Raw genomic sequence first — 14,952 nt, 5'->3', positions numbered from 1 at the left:
ATTTTGTGTGAAGTCTTGTCTTGTTGTCAATCTTGGTGTGAGATACAAGAGGAAAAAAAAACTTTCGGAGAAACCAAACTACACAATTAATTGTTGAATTACGTGATAAGTTGTGATAATGCTCATCAGACATGTAGTAGGAGCATCAGACTGGACTGAGGCTGGATCTCGAAGGGTCAGAGACTAGAATCCCACTGGTGAGAAGGAAAACAAAAAGATAGATAGATATAGATGACACCAGTTTCTTAATCTAGTGACACTGTTATAAACGTTTCTCAGCTCTTGAAATGGCTTTGTTGAGGAGTTTGTCACTCGGCTGAGTAAACACTTAAAGGATTAAATGTGCTGTAAGCGTCTACTCAGTGACTCTTCCCTTACTTTTCTCTGTGATGATGCTCAGGATTATCACATGCTATTTCATTTCATAATTCCACAGTAACTGCTCTGCCATTATTTTCTTTTGTTTGTCGTACTTCAGTCCTTGTAATTAGTAGATGTGATTTATAGTTACCTATTTACTTGTGGTAGTGATGTTTAACGTAATGGCAAAAATATGCCTCCTTCCTTAATCAGAGAACTGTGTGTTTTCCTTGAGACACTGTGTCTATGTGGAGGGAACGTCTCAGCTGTGTTTTTTAGGCGCAGATGTACATAAACTGGCTAAGGCCGACCGCCCGAAGGGGCTCGACTGTCTCTCTCGTAGGCAGCGTCTGTCTGTCTGCGTAGCATCCTCACGACTGACCTCGCCAGAGAAATGCAGAGCACAGTATCATTAGGAGAATTGGTTTGGGGCGGCGCATCACGAGCAGAGCGCATCCACCACTGGAGGGATCAAATCTGTGCCATCTGACGCTCAAGGATTTATGGGTTTAGTCGAAATTGCTTTTCCCAGTGTGGAGATTAAGCTGTGTGTGATGTTAACAGGACAGACGTCTGTGTTCGTTCAGGCTGCACCACTAAAGAAAGGATGTCCGCCGGTGCTGCGCTGAGGCTCGCTCGGGCTGCAGAGCGTTGAGGATGTGAACACTGAACAGGGACATGTGCACCATGCAGCTGGATACCGTGCTTGTGTTCATCTGCGTCTGTCTGGTGGGCGCCGCAGGAAGATCAGCCCACAAAAGAGGTCAAAAACTGGAGCCCTACAAGCAAAGCAGGTAATAATCCTGTTGTGAATGTGGCCTGTCGAGTGCAAAAGAAAGAAACCAACTCGGATTGGAAGCGATGGCTCGCTTTTCTAATTGAGTTGTACATTCTTCATTAATAAAAAGAACAAGTCTGAAAATGAGGATGTTTTTATCGTCTGTTTGAATCTGATGATCTTCTGATCACGACGTCCTGATGTGCATATTCTGTCTGGCTGCTTGTTCAAGGCAGGATTTCATATCAGTGTCTAAAGCTTCACTTTCACGCTTGTGAGTCTTAAGCTTCTCAAGTGTCCAGAAGGCGCTAGAAAGGCATCATCCCTTAAGATTTGGTAATCAGACAGCATATGGTGATTTCCTGGGAGTTTCGCTCCTCATCTAGTTCAGTGGCTGTAAACCTTTTAACTCGGTTTGATGGAGAAGCAGCATTCAATGCTACAGAAGCTTCCAGCTGTTTCTTTTAAAACATCCTCATCAAAACGCGTCTCGTTTTACACACACTCCGAAGAATAAAGGTTTCAAAGGGGGGAGTGTTGCAGTGATGCCAGAGAATAACAATTTTTGGTTCCCCAGAGAACCTTTCAGTGAACGGTTCTTAAAAAAAACATTAATTACTCAAAAGTGTGAAAAGCATTTTAATAATCTAAAGAACCGTTTTCTTCTATAAAGAACCTTTTGTGCAATGGGAAGGTTCCATCGATGCCAAAAACGAAGCTTTATTTTTAAGAGTGCATGATCTCCTTCACTGCTCATGCCAGTGACAGACATCACCGTCTGGATCCTGTATGTGATTGTTGTGATGTCAGATGAGTGTTGTGTCGTGGCAGTGAAGGAAACACACTGCTGGTTTGTTCTGGAGAACACAGAGGATTTCTGCTGAGCGGATTATTAACCAGCTGCTGGTGAGCGGCCACAGCCTTTCTCTCTCTACCAGTAACATCAATCACATCAAACATCGCTTCACCCTCACGATTTCTTCTGCTTGAGTTGAAGATGATGAGGTTGATGTGTTTGATCTGAGCTGAACATCAAAGATGTTATACATAGCTCAGATATATGTCACACACAGCCGGGAATTATGCTGTACAACACCAGCTGGAAAAGATAGAAAACTACAAATGTGTGCTGCAGTAACGCAAACTCTGATGAAACATCGTCGTCAAACATCCCTGTCCGTTTGTTTGCTCGTTCGTTAAATATTTTGTCAAATGTGAGCAATACGAGTGCAGTACTCTCAGCTCCACTGAACAAGTAAGATCAAGTTCACATCCACTCCGCTAAATCAGTGCAGAAATGTGGAAGAAAGGTCTGCGGATTCTGTTGACACGGCAGAATTTCATTTTATTCTCTTTTTTCTTATAGATTACGAAGAGAAACCACACAAGTGGATGGAGGAACCCACAAGTTTGGCAGGTATAAAATAATTAAACACAAATTTGTTAGTATTTCTGTTGAAAGACTTTTTAGTTTTACAGTGTACATTAGGATTTTAAATCTAGTTTTTCTGCGGGGAAGAAAAAATATCAAACTTCTAAGACCATGATATATAAAAGAGCTTCAGCTGACAGCTTTGTCTGATCTTAGCCCAATCTTCAGAAGAAGTCCAGACATGACAAAGTCTCCTATGACCAAATCCGAGCAGCTGTTGAGGATTGATGACCATGATTTTACAATGAGACCAGCATTTGGAGGTGAGCATGAGCCACATATAACATCCAGAGATACATGACATCTGTGCACAGACACTGGAGGCAGTGATCATTGAATCCCGCTGTATCAGTCACGCGTGGATTTGTATTGTGCTTGTCTTGTTAATATGTTTCGCATTTATGGATTGTTTCGATTATGTTATGCAGTCTAAAACAATAGATGCGTTTGGCAGACTCTTTTATCAGTTCATGGATTCCCCAGGAATCAGCAGTAGCCCCTCATTGCAGTACACAAGATCCAGGGGGCGAGGTTACATCCACATCCAGGGGGTGGAGACGGGTAGGTTTAGGGATATGTAAGGTCGGAGGAGTTGGAACCGGATCCAACCTCACCCCCTGGATCTTGTGTTCTGGAGTAAGAACCATGTCGGAATCGAACCTGCGGCAATGCTGCATGTTAAAAACACCCTCCTAATCCAGCATCACAAGGCATTTCTACCACACAGGAGAGCATCATAACTGACAACATTACAACACTCTATTCATGAACTCTTGGGCTTGTCGTGTGCGCGTAGAAAAAGGAAAACAGAGTCGGGAGTCCAGATGTGAGACGGCAGCACTTTGATTGGTCGTGACCCACTTGTGTTTGAGCGCTTGTGTCACAGACGATAGTGAGTCTGAGCTAAAATAGGCCACAGATACAGCAGCGCTAAATCCCGTCTGCTCACAGAAACGCTCTGAGAGTGCCGCGCTGCTGCAGATATCTCATGATAATGATACACGCTTTCATTTTAATGTATGAAATACATCTGACTCAAGTGGGGAGCAAAAACAGTTTTCTCTTTGACTGTCCACTTACAGGACCTCCGATTCCAGTAGGTGTGGACGTTCAGGTTGAAAGTCTCGACACCATCTCGGAGGCTGACATGGTGAGTGTTTGAGAGATGAGCATTTTGATTAAGAGCATGTCATTATTATTATTATTGTCTGAGTCTTTCGTGAATCTTTTGAATCGACCAACATATCAACATATCATCAACAGCATGGGTGTCGATCTCTACAGTTCACAAGGATTGATATGGTTTTTTGAAATGTAGTGGTTATAAAAATACTGTCCACCACTGGTCAAATATGATCATTGGGACTGTAACTATATTTTGGGACTTCTGTTTTCGCTAAAGAGGATAGTAGTAATTTAATCAAATGGATAGTTGAGAGTCTTGTTTCCTGTGGTACTGTGTTGTTTGCTGGTTATTATCATTAAATGTCACGTTGATGTCATAATGCTTTGCGTCACGCCAAAGATCAGCACTCAGCTGTGGTAAAATCACTGCGACGCACAACCTCAAGTGACTCTAACATCTGCAGCTTGAACTGTTTTAATTACTCAGTGTTTTTACCATCTGGTGTTTCTCCTCAGGATTTCACGATGACATTGTATTTGAGACATTACTGGAAAGATGAGCGATTGTCTTTCCCGAGCACCAACAATCAAAGCATGACGTTCGACAGTCGGCTGGTGAAGAAGATCTGGGTACCCGACATGTTCTTCGTTCATTCCAAAAGATCTTTCATCCACGACACCACAACAGACAACGTGATGTTACGCGTGTATCCCGACGGCAACGTCCTCTACAGCCTGAGGTGATCGCTTTCATACGAACCTGACAAAAACCCTCACAGATCAGATGTTAGTGATCACAGTCAATTAAAAACTCTAATCATCTTATTCCTTCTCAAGCGACGCACTCCTACCAAATAATCTGAGCAGGGCCTAAAATTAACACTTGCCAAGCACAAATGAGGGTAACAACTGCCGTTGGTGAGTTTATGAAACGGTGTTACTCGTGAGGCCGGTAACTTTTTAAAATTAATTCTAACAATGTCTGAGAGAGTGATATGGCTCAGCGCTATAATCAAATCACAAAGGCTGCACTGTAATTCTATAAATATATAATCTAATGTGCTGCGTGGGTTAGGGTTAGGCTGCATCAGAGTGAAGCGTTGTGGTGTTTTTTAACATCTTTAAATGTTTTTGTTATGATTATTATTATTACAATTACAATTTACAGTTCAATAGTACTGTAGTGAAATTTCTTTATTGATTATTTTTTTTTTAAATAATAATTATTATTATTGTTATGAATAGTGCTAATAAAAATTGCAATTATATGTGTTTTCTTTTCTGCCCGCTTTTTAATAAATTAATGCATATGCAGTTTTATGACATATTTATGGATGGTATATTTTTTCGTCATCGGCTGTTGGCAGGTGTGAACAAATTCATTTTAGGTCTGAACTGTACTGTCAGGCAAAAAAGACCATAAACAGCGCAAAATAGATTACTCCACTTCAATACAGTTAGATTTTCTGTTCCTGTTTGTTTGAAGAAGGAATTGAAAAAGTTATGTAAAGCCAACAAAGGCGAAACTCTTAAATATTGACTATAACAATATATTTCTATATTATTTTCACAATTTCTGATGCGTGTCAGCATGCCACTGGACGACGTCATGAATGATGTGAGTAAGTTGCCAGTCTGAACTAATCCCGGATGTGTTGTGTTGTTGTAGAGTGACCGTCACTGCCATGTGTAATATGGACCTGAGTCGATTTCCTCTGGACACACAGACGTGCTCACTGGAGATCGAGAGCTGTACGTACACAAACACAGCACAGCTTCTCTGACATCCATGTGCAGGTGGTTTTGTTGAACTGAAGAAATAAGATGCACGTGGGGCAAATGTGCAGGGGCGAAACCCTTTTCCTTCTAAAGACCCTGATTTATTTGAACTAATAGCGGCTGATGTGATGATGAGGGTTAAATGTGTTATTATTGCAGACGCGTACACTGATGACGATCTTATGCTTTACTGGAAGAAGGGCAACGAGTCGCTGAACACCGATGACAAGATTTCTCTGTCGCAGTTTCTCATCCAGAAGTTCCACACCACCACTAAGCTTGCGTTCTACAGCAGCACAGGTAACGCTTCAGTGCTCTCAGCTGCTTGTGTGAAATGTTTGTGGAATATTTTGTGCAGATCCTTCGGCTCGGCAAACAGTTTTCAGAGTGAAGCGCCACTAAAAGTGAAATAGTCACAGTGACTCTGGACTCAGATCTTATTGATCGATGGGTTTTCATCGCCGGAAAAAGGCTAAACACTGACACATGGAAGAAAGCTGATCTCCAGTGTGATTTGCTCCGGAGGACTCTGTTGCTTCTATTCTTGTTTTGCCTGAATACTGAGGTTTGATGGAAAAACCCAGGTGATCCTCTGTGATGGAGAATGGAGGTTCAAGTGAAGGTTGTCCGTCTGAAAAGGTTGCTGTGAAACTGTTGTTCACTTACTGACTGACCGACACACAGCGTTTGGGTAAGAACTTGCAGATCCAGAGATTCAGGCATCAGGAGAGCATGTGACGCAGCTGTTTTCAGCTGACTGAACGACAGATGGGCTGCTGTGCTCTGGATCATCTGTAAATCTGGACAGAGCTGCTGAAGAAGCCTGGAGCAAGAGCTGAGCATCAGGCTTTGATGCAGCATATGCTAGTTCATATTAGTCTGGGTTATTTTCACCCATTATTACAGAAGGGCTTTTCACACTTTAACTAGTTAAAGGAATAGTTCTCCCAAAAATGCAAATTTGCTGTTAATTTACTCACCCTCAGGCCATCCAAGATGTATGTGAGCTTTATCTTCAGTAGAACAGTGAAGAAGATATTTAGCTGAAATCGCAATCCAATGGCTACCGACACAGAGTCATAGAAAGCAATGTCACACAACACCAAATGAATACCTGTGGCTCCTGGTGATATATTGAGGTCTTACGAAGTGAAACAATCGGTCTGTGCAAGAAACTGAACATTATTTACAGTGTTATGACCTGTAATCCAGAGCCTCAGACAAACAGTCCAGAGTGATGTCCAGTTCACAAATGAATCGTTCTTTTGAACCGGTTCTTTTAAGTGAACTAATTGAACCACTTCACCAAATTGGACTAAACTGTCAGCTTGAGCAGAACTCACTTTCAGACACTGGAATTGAGCTGAAATAGCGGCGTATCTGATCCTGTGGTGAATTAACTGATTCAGCGCTCCAGTTGCTCCAGCAGTCACTGAACTGAGCAAACAGTTCGATTCGGACTGAAGACAATGAGCCACTGATATGAGCATGTGTGAACAGAACACTTGAATGAAGGGAACAAATTAACATTTTCATGGTTTCTCATTGTTTATATAAAAAGGTAAGCTGAAGAAGACCAGTTTATTCACTTTATATGCTTTAGACATGTAAAACATCAGTGTTTCACATCATTATTGGGTACTTTAACAATATAATTGCTCATGATTTACTCGGGGTAAATAACTAATCCTGGTATTCATGAGATGGCATTTCACACTTTCTTCAGAAATGCTGCTTTGGTTACCACATTCATCACTGTGCTTTTCTTGATTGTTGTCAGTGGTCTTCAGTATCACATGTGCTGTCCCTGCAAACAAGCCTAAGGGCCCCCAGCAGGCTGCCAGCACAGGGTCACTGAGACTTTGCTCATTGGCTCATTGGCAGTACTGCTAATTTAACACTCTGAAAGGGACAACAAATAATCTTTACAAATACAAATCAAAATACCCAATTATTACTTGCTAAAGTCTTCACTGGCAAAGCTCACTCTTCCCTCGACGTCTCTCAACTAGCCAGCAGACGGTGGAAGTAATCCACCCGCTCATCTCTTGAAATCCACAACCACACCTTTACCTTACGGAGCCCCGCACATGACATGCAAGGAAAAAAATCGTGGGCATGATTTATTAATTTGTTCCCTTGTTTCAAGTAAATTGTGCACTCAATATAATAATTCGTTCCCTTGTTCTAGGTAAATCGTGCACATGAAATAATAATTAGTTGTACTTTCCTGTCCGCGTATGCATTCTCATAGTCATGTTGCTGCTATGTCATATGTTATGTTATGGACAGAGACACTTTCATTGAGTTTTATTTTGAGTTGGGAATGAGTTATAAAGACCTCAAAAGCCTTGCAGCTGTAACGGAGGCCAGTTTTAGGTGCTGTGCAGGTAAACCTCACTCCCTTAATCTCAATGGGTGCACTAGCAACTGACGCTTGAGGCTGCAGGCTTTAGCCTTCTTGTTAGTGCGCCCGCCTCCCATGCCGGAGACCCGTCTGGAGCGGTGTGTGAGTGGGACCAGGGGAAAGGGGTTACACAGCGTTGCATGGAATCATTTTAAGTGAGAGGCATCTACATTGAATACTAAGTTTTGGAGGACTCTTCCGGTGACGTTGCGATGAGGTGCTGGTAATGACTTCATTCTTATTCAGCTGCAAGGCTCTGGAAAAGATCAGCAGCCTGTTCACAAAGAAGGCGGATATGATGCGTAGCCTACTGAAGATGAATAAAGCACCAGCACCTGTTAGGACATAATGATTAAATTGTGTGCACAATCTAGTAAATCGAGGGAACGAATTAATAAATCGTGCCCACAGTGTATTTTTTATTTATTTTTTTTGCATGCCATGTGTGGGGCTCCGTATTATCTCACTCTCAACTTCAGAATCAGAATCAGGAGGACTTGGCTGAAAGGAGCCTATGAAAAGCAAATAGGCCTATATCAGGGATCCTCAAATCTGGCTTGTGAGATTCACTTTCCTGCAGAGTTTAGCTCCAACTCTGATCAAACTTACCCACCTGTGATTTTCTAATGATCCTAAAGACATTGATTAGCATGCTCAGGTGTGTTTGATTAGGGTTAGAGCTAAACTCTGCAGGAAATTTGATCTTGCAAATTGAGGATCCCTGGCCTATATGAAATAACAGGTTCTGAAATGGTCTCTTTGGGCCAGTTTACAACTGATCACGTCATGCATTTTCTCTGATCAGATAGCTATCCAATCATGAAAAGACCAGGTGTAAATGCCTTCTGAAACGCTTTCGAGATCCAATCACTCAAACCACTTCAGGAGGTGGTCTGGGCCGCTTTCCAGACGAAACTGGACAAGTGTAAATGCATCTGGTTGTTGAAACCGCACATGCAAATTTTACTCCCCCAAAGTATTAAAATATTAAAAGGCTATATGGTATGTTATATTCAGATATGACAGCACATAATGCAAAAAGCATTGGCTCAGATGAGTAGCTGAGTATCTCTTCAGCAAGCCGACGTGCCAACTGCCACAAATGAAGCTGAAAATAAGTAGCAGACGCTTAACACACAATCACCTTCATTACAAGAAGTGAGACTAAGTGAGATCTTTACGGTGCTGATGCTGTGCTCTCTCTTGTTGCGGTTTTTGATCTCAAAAATAGCTGATGATGAATGAAATGGCATAAAATGCAACACATATCTGTTGCTTTTGTTGACATGAACTGTTAAATTTATGTATAGCATGGGAATTGAAGATCAGATTTATATCTGTTTTGCGAAGACACATATATGTGGCTAGGTGTAAATGGAAACGTTTTAACAAATCAGATGGATATTCAGTCAGAGAAAACGCATGAAGTGACCAGATGTAAAAAAGGCCCTTTTGGTTTGAGCCATTCTATTTCAACTGAGTGGCTAAAGAATGGTCAATCAATGTTGTTTATATTTTCCTAGTTGCATCACAGGGCTGCCTACACAAAACCTGCATGGGCCCAGAGATACCTAAGTAGCTCTGGGCCCAAACGGGCTGGCCCACACTGGGCCATCATGGGATTAATGTGGGCAGTCCGCTAATGTGGGCCCATGGTAAACCCAAAGCTGTGGGCCCCGCTTTGGCAAGCCCGCACTGGGCCTGTTTAGGTTTGGTGTGGGCTGGCCCGAGCCCACTGTGCCCGCAAAAAAACAGCATGGGCCCCACAGGGACATGTTTGCAGGGGTTATACTCCTGACAGTTGTGGTGTTTGACATGAGCAATGCTCCAGGAGTGTTGATAGCGGTATCCAGCAGCAGGCCAGCAGTCTCTGAGCATATGTTGGACTGCAGGTTATAGGTAGTGGGGTCAGTTTAGACGTTCATCAGCTCTGCTCTAGACTGCTGGCCTGCGCTGTGGCATGTCTCTGCAGGTGGACGTGTCTCGTGTTTGTTCCAGACAGACTGCCAGTCTGTGCATTACTGCTGAGGATCTTATAGTGACTCTTTTCGCTGGCAGAGCAAACACAGACTGACAACATTGTGTTTAAAATGGAAGTTTTGAAATGGACTCTGAATTAACCTCTTGTTGATTGACCTCAAACAACTACGTCCACCAATTACCTCCAATGCAACAGTCCAAGCTGATGTGGGGTTTAAGTTAAAAACAGACACTAGTGCCACCAGATCCTGAATTTGTTGAAGAAACAAGGGACTCTTCTGTACTTATTTACATACTTGTCTGTAACACTTTTATATGACAATATCACACAAGCAGGACTGTATTATGGCTGTCTAACACATTCTTGCTTGTGTCATATTGCTTTATTATAGTTCTAGCAGTCTAGATCAGATCACAGCTCTGTCCCAAAACCTAACTGAAATGAAATATCATGAGAAATATTGGATTAGTTTCATTCACTCAGATTATCTTAATGCATTATGGCAGAGGTGTCTGCTTCTGCTTCTGAGAGTTTAGCTCTAGTCCCAATTAAACACACTTCATCCACCTTGTCAAGGTCTTCACTAGATCACTTCCAGTGGAGCAAGTGGTCTTCTCCACAAAGGATATGTTCAGTACTGGCAGAACTTGACCACAAGCTGAATGCCTGAATTGATTTATCAAAACTCACCAAAATCAGATGGTTCTGTCCGCTGGCATTGGTGAATCATCATTTGATATCCTCACAGCATCAATGACCGTGTTTGAAGGCTCAGATCAGCTGACATCCACTCTGTGTAGTCATAAAACTGGCACATGACTTTATGGTCAATGCTATCACAAGCAAATGAAGTGTAGAAAAAGAGCCAGTACCTCCTATGCTGTACATCTCAGCCCTCTTTCCAAGCGATTTAATGTTTCCCCACTATGTTGCTTGAACAGCATGCTGTAAGGTTTGAAAATGGATGTGAAAAATCGGCAACATCGGACCACTGATCTGGCCATTAAATTGAGTAAAATATTGTGAAATGGCACCAACATGTAAACACTACTGTACCGTTGTAGCACTTTCATCTAGATGTGTCTTTCCCAGGCTGGTACAATCGTCTCTACATACACTTCACTCTTCGGCGACACGTCTTCTTCTTCCTGCTGCAAACATATTTCCCAGCCACGCTGATGGTCATGCTGTCCTGGGTGTCGTTCTGGATCGACCGCAGAGCAGTGCCAGCAAGAGTTCCTCTCGGTAGGATAAACCTGCTCTACGTGATCAAATATCATTAAACATTTATTAATTACTGTCATGTAAGTGAGAGATCATTCAGAGTGTTTTCAGTTTGCAAGGTGAAAGCAACACTGAGATCATGGGTTTGATTCCTAAGGAATGCATGAATGTAATTAAATTACTTTGAGTGTAATGTAAGTCACTTTTCGAAAAAAACATTTAATTTGGATGAAAACACCATCTTAAAAATCAGGTCGTGTTCTGTTTGTTCAGCTGTAACAGTGATGAGTTCTCAAAATCACGTCCGAGCGATGAATGCTGCTTTCACTCACAGGCATCACGACAGTTCTCACGATGTCCACCATCATCACCGGAGTCAACGCCTCCATGCCCAGAGTCTCGTACATCAAAGCGGTGGACATCTACCTGTGGGTCAGCTTCGTCTTCGTCTTCCTCTCTGTTATAGAGTATGCGGCCGTCAACTACCTGACCACCGTACAGGAGCGCAGAGAGAGGAAACTCAGGAATCAAGTAAGGCTTGTTCGTTTGTCTGGTACAATAAAGAGAACCCTGGGTATTAAGACTTAGCTTCATATAACGTACATGATTTCTCTTACTGAAATGTGAAATTTTGTCACTTAAAAATCCACATTGTTATATACAGATTTTGGACTATAGGGGGTGCCATAATTTTGATTACGTAGAACGGTCGCACTTGGCACTGAGCTACGCTATTTTTACTGCAACACAACTCAAACAATAAAATACAATGACCACAGCTACTGAAAGAGCTTACAGGTTGCAATGGATGTAAGCGTAGGCTTAAAACAAATGCTGTACCGTCGATTTTCTCAAACAAAGCATCAAAACGTACCCGGATATCAAGTGAAATCTGTGCTGAAAAACTCCTTCAGTGGCTGCGCTGTCATGACAAGAGACGGCATGTTTACATCATTTGTGAGCTTTTTTTTTAGTAGCTGTGCTCTACTAAAAGCCTGAAAGGCATCAGGGCTGAAGTGGAGAGAACACAGACGCTTTAGTAAGAGGTCTTTAGTAAGTTTTATTCGTCCTCAGGCATCTTCTTATTCTTTTCTCCTCTTCTTATCGCTAGGAAAGCAGTGAAGACTTACATTGTTTCTCTTGTTGCCCTTTGAGTGAAAATTACAACCAAAAGCCACACAATGTGGTTTCATATCAGTATTTTATTTTCCAAGTTGTGTTGCTGTAAAAAAGGAAAAGATAGTGCCATCTTTCATGGGCTTTCTATGGAAGCAGATTTGACATGCGTGTCCCAATTCACATGCATGAAACCCAATTCACGTGCACGAAAAACAATCTATGAATTGTGTTTTGCAATTTGTGAAACATATTTTATGAATTTATATTCTTATTTTGTGCATGTGAATTGGTTTTTGTGAATATATATATCTTATTTTCGTGCACGTGAATTGGGTTTTATCCATGTGAATTGGGACATGCATGTGTGCATCGTGTCTTTTGCGTGAATTATTAATGAGTCTAATCTGCTTCCATAGTTTTCTACTTCATATTTTAGTATTTATGTTATATTAAGCCATACAAGTGTTAATACCCTTTGAGATAACAAGAAAAGAGCGATGCTCGGAAATGATCCATGCCACTGTAACACGTCTGTCTCTCCTGTGTTTACGGCCTCACGTTGCAGTTGCCTTGCACGTGTGGAATAGCAAACCCAGAGGACATAATGATGACCACATGCTACAGCGACGTGGATCCCAGCTCCTCGGGGACTTACGGGATGCCTGAAAACGGCGGGAGGCAGGAGCGGATCCTGGCCCAGCTGACCCTCGCCGACAGCCAGAGGACGAGTCGGGTGAAGACGTCACGGGGCTACGTCAACATCTGGATAGACACTCATGCCATAGACAAGTACTCACGAGTGATCTTTCCCGCCGCGTACACGCTCTTCAACATCACCTACTGGTCCATCTACTCCTAACGGCACAGCGGATCTGTACCAGAACGTTCATCGACTGGGTCTCTCTGCCTTCTTGATCCAGGATCTTGAACTCTTTGTATTTTTAAGTGTTGTACATTTTTATTATCTAACAAAAGCAACTGCTTGAGCTGAAATGTGTGTTTCAAAAAAAGCTGCCCCTTTAGAGGCTACACTTGACTCCCCTCCTCAAGAATGAGTAAACATTCGGTATTTTAATGCATGTATTTATCAGGGACGTCAAATTCTTTTAATTGCAATTATTTGCATATTGTTGTTGTGGTCACACATTAAGAAAACTAAATAGTGTTCTTGTTGGGTTTGTCAGTTTGTGTCTGAACGCACAGCGGTGACTCTTCACTCATCTCACACAAAACAACTACACAACACAACTACAGAACAAGTTTCCTCACACTTCATGGACATACAGTATGTGGGGATGCAGTCCTCCGCTGACGTTCACATCAACCGTTCTGCACGATATTGATATTGATAAAAGAATCTTTATAAACAACATCAAGCCCTTATTTACTATAATAACTTCCTTGATGAATGCTTTTATATTGTAATTTTTCACGTTTAATATTACAAACTGTGCTGTGTTTTAATAAAATACATGTTAGGTATGAAAAAAGCATAGTTTATTTTTATTCAACAGAGGGAAAAACAAACAATGCATACTGTATGGTTTGGCATTGTGCATTACTTATCTGAGCACACAGATGATTTTAAACCTTTAATCCTTCTGAAATATACATGACCTTTGTTCTTTTCTGCTGCAGTCTAGTAATCTCTGGTAATCTACAGCGGCCTGCTAATGGATCGTGCCATTTGTGACGTGGACGCTGGGCTGGGAAAGACCTGCGTGAGCCTCCGTCTGCGCATCAGACTCTCACTCAGGGTTGCCAGGTTTTTACAACAAAACCCGCTCCGGAAGGGGGGTTATATACAAGTTTTTTGGGGATAGCATTCCGGGGGATAAATATTACATTATCGGGGTCACTTCAACCCGCAGATGTAGCGGTGTGTTATCTGCGTTGTGTTGTACAATAAACTCAATACACCGAAATCCTTGCCATCAAGTCCTCGTTTATTGGATCTGGATAACACAAAACAGGGAAATTGAGGACTCTTGTAGCAAATAAAGCAGCACACGGCAGCAATGCACGACGCGCTGTGAAAGATTACATTCGTTAAGCAAAACTTTTAAAAGACACTGATCAACAAAACGTGCGCATATACATCACAGAGGGACTTATAATCACAATCATCTGTTAAGTGAAATATAGGTCTAATTGAATCACCACACAAACTGTTGTGACCTACCGCTGTGTAATCACATGCAGACTGGGAAGAAGCTATGTGCGCCGACTCCCCAAATCAGCATGGTAATGACAAGTGGAATCGCAAAATACGTTCTAAAAAGCACACCTGCTACACAGACATGAAAAACAACCCGTGGCAACAGCGTTAAAGTAGCCCAATTCTGCCGGAAAACCACGGACTGGGCAACACTGCTCTCACTGGACCGCAAGAGCATTATGAGATAACAGATAATCATTACTTCAAGTGTCAAGTCTCTCATGATCTTATCTCATGATTTATCTCATGGTTCACACTTTCATGATCGAATTTTATACACATCCAAAAATTGCATAGACTCTCTGTACTCCTCATATCTCTTCTAAACTAAAATGATTTAAAATCTTAGTCTGTTATTTTTCATCACGTTAGACATAAATAGACAGTGCTTTCTTCTGTTTTTTTGTTTTGAGTTGTCTTGTTTTAATCAGTGCTTGTTTCATTGCACAAGCATTCATATTGTGAGGTAAAATTCATTCGATCATCACAGTAGTTTGACAGTGGTTTCTTGTTTGCTCATTAGTGTACA

At 41.9% G+C, this 14,952-nt stretch overlaps 1 protein-coding gene across 1 annotated transcript; it reads left to right on the top strand.

Annotated features, from left to right (window-relative positions):
• The first annotated feature begins 683 nt into the window (after positions 1–683).
• Positions 684–13,678, top strand: LOC127179839 (gamma-aminobutyric acid receptor subunit rho-1). Its single transcript, XM_051133598.1, has 10 exons — positions 684–1,154; positions 2,505–2,555; positions 2,727–2,833; positions 3,653–3,720; positions 4,212–4,435; positions 5,365–5,447; positions 5,634–5,774; positions 10,955–11,107; positions 11,421–11,617; positions 12,771–13,678. The coding sequence occupies exons 1-10, from the start codon at positions 1,039–1,041 to the stop codon at positions 13,062–13,064; spliced, it is 1,434 nt and encodes a 477-aa protein (XP_050989555.1). The 5' UTR covers positions 684–1,038; the 3' UTR covers positions 13,065–13,678.
• Positions 13,679–14,952: the final 1,274 nt, after the last annotated feature.

This window comes from Labeo rohita, chromosome 17 (assembly GCF_022985175.1).
Source record: "Labeo rohita strain BAU-BD-2019 chromosome 17, IGBB_LRoh.1.0, whole genome shotgun sequence".
Classification (NCBI taxonomy): domain Eukaryota; kingdom Metazoa; phylum Chordata; class Actinopteri; order Cypriniformes; family Cyprinidae; genus Labeo; species Labeo rohita.
This window is presented reverse-complemented; position numbering and strand designations above follow the sequence as displayed.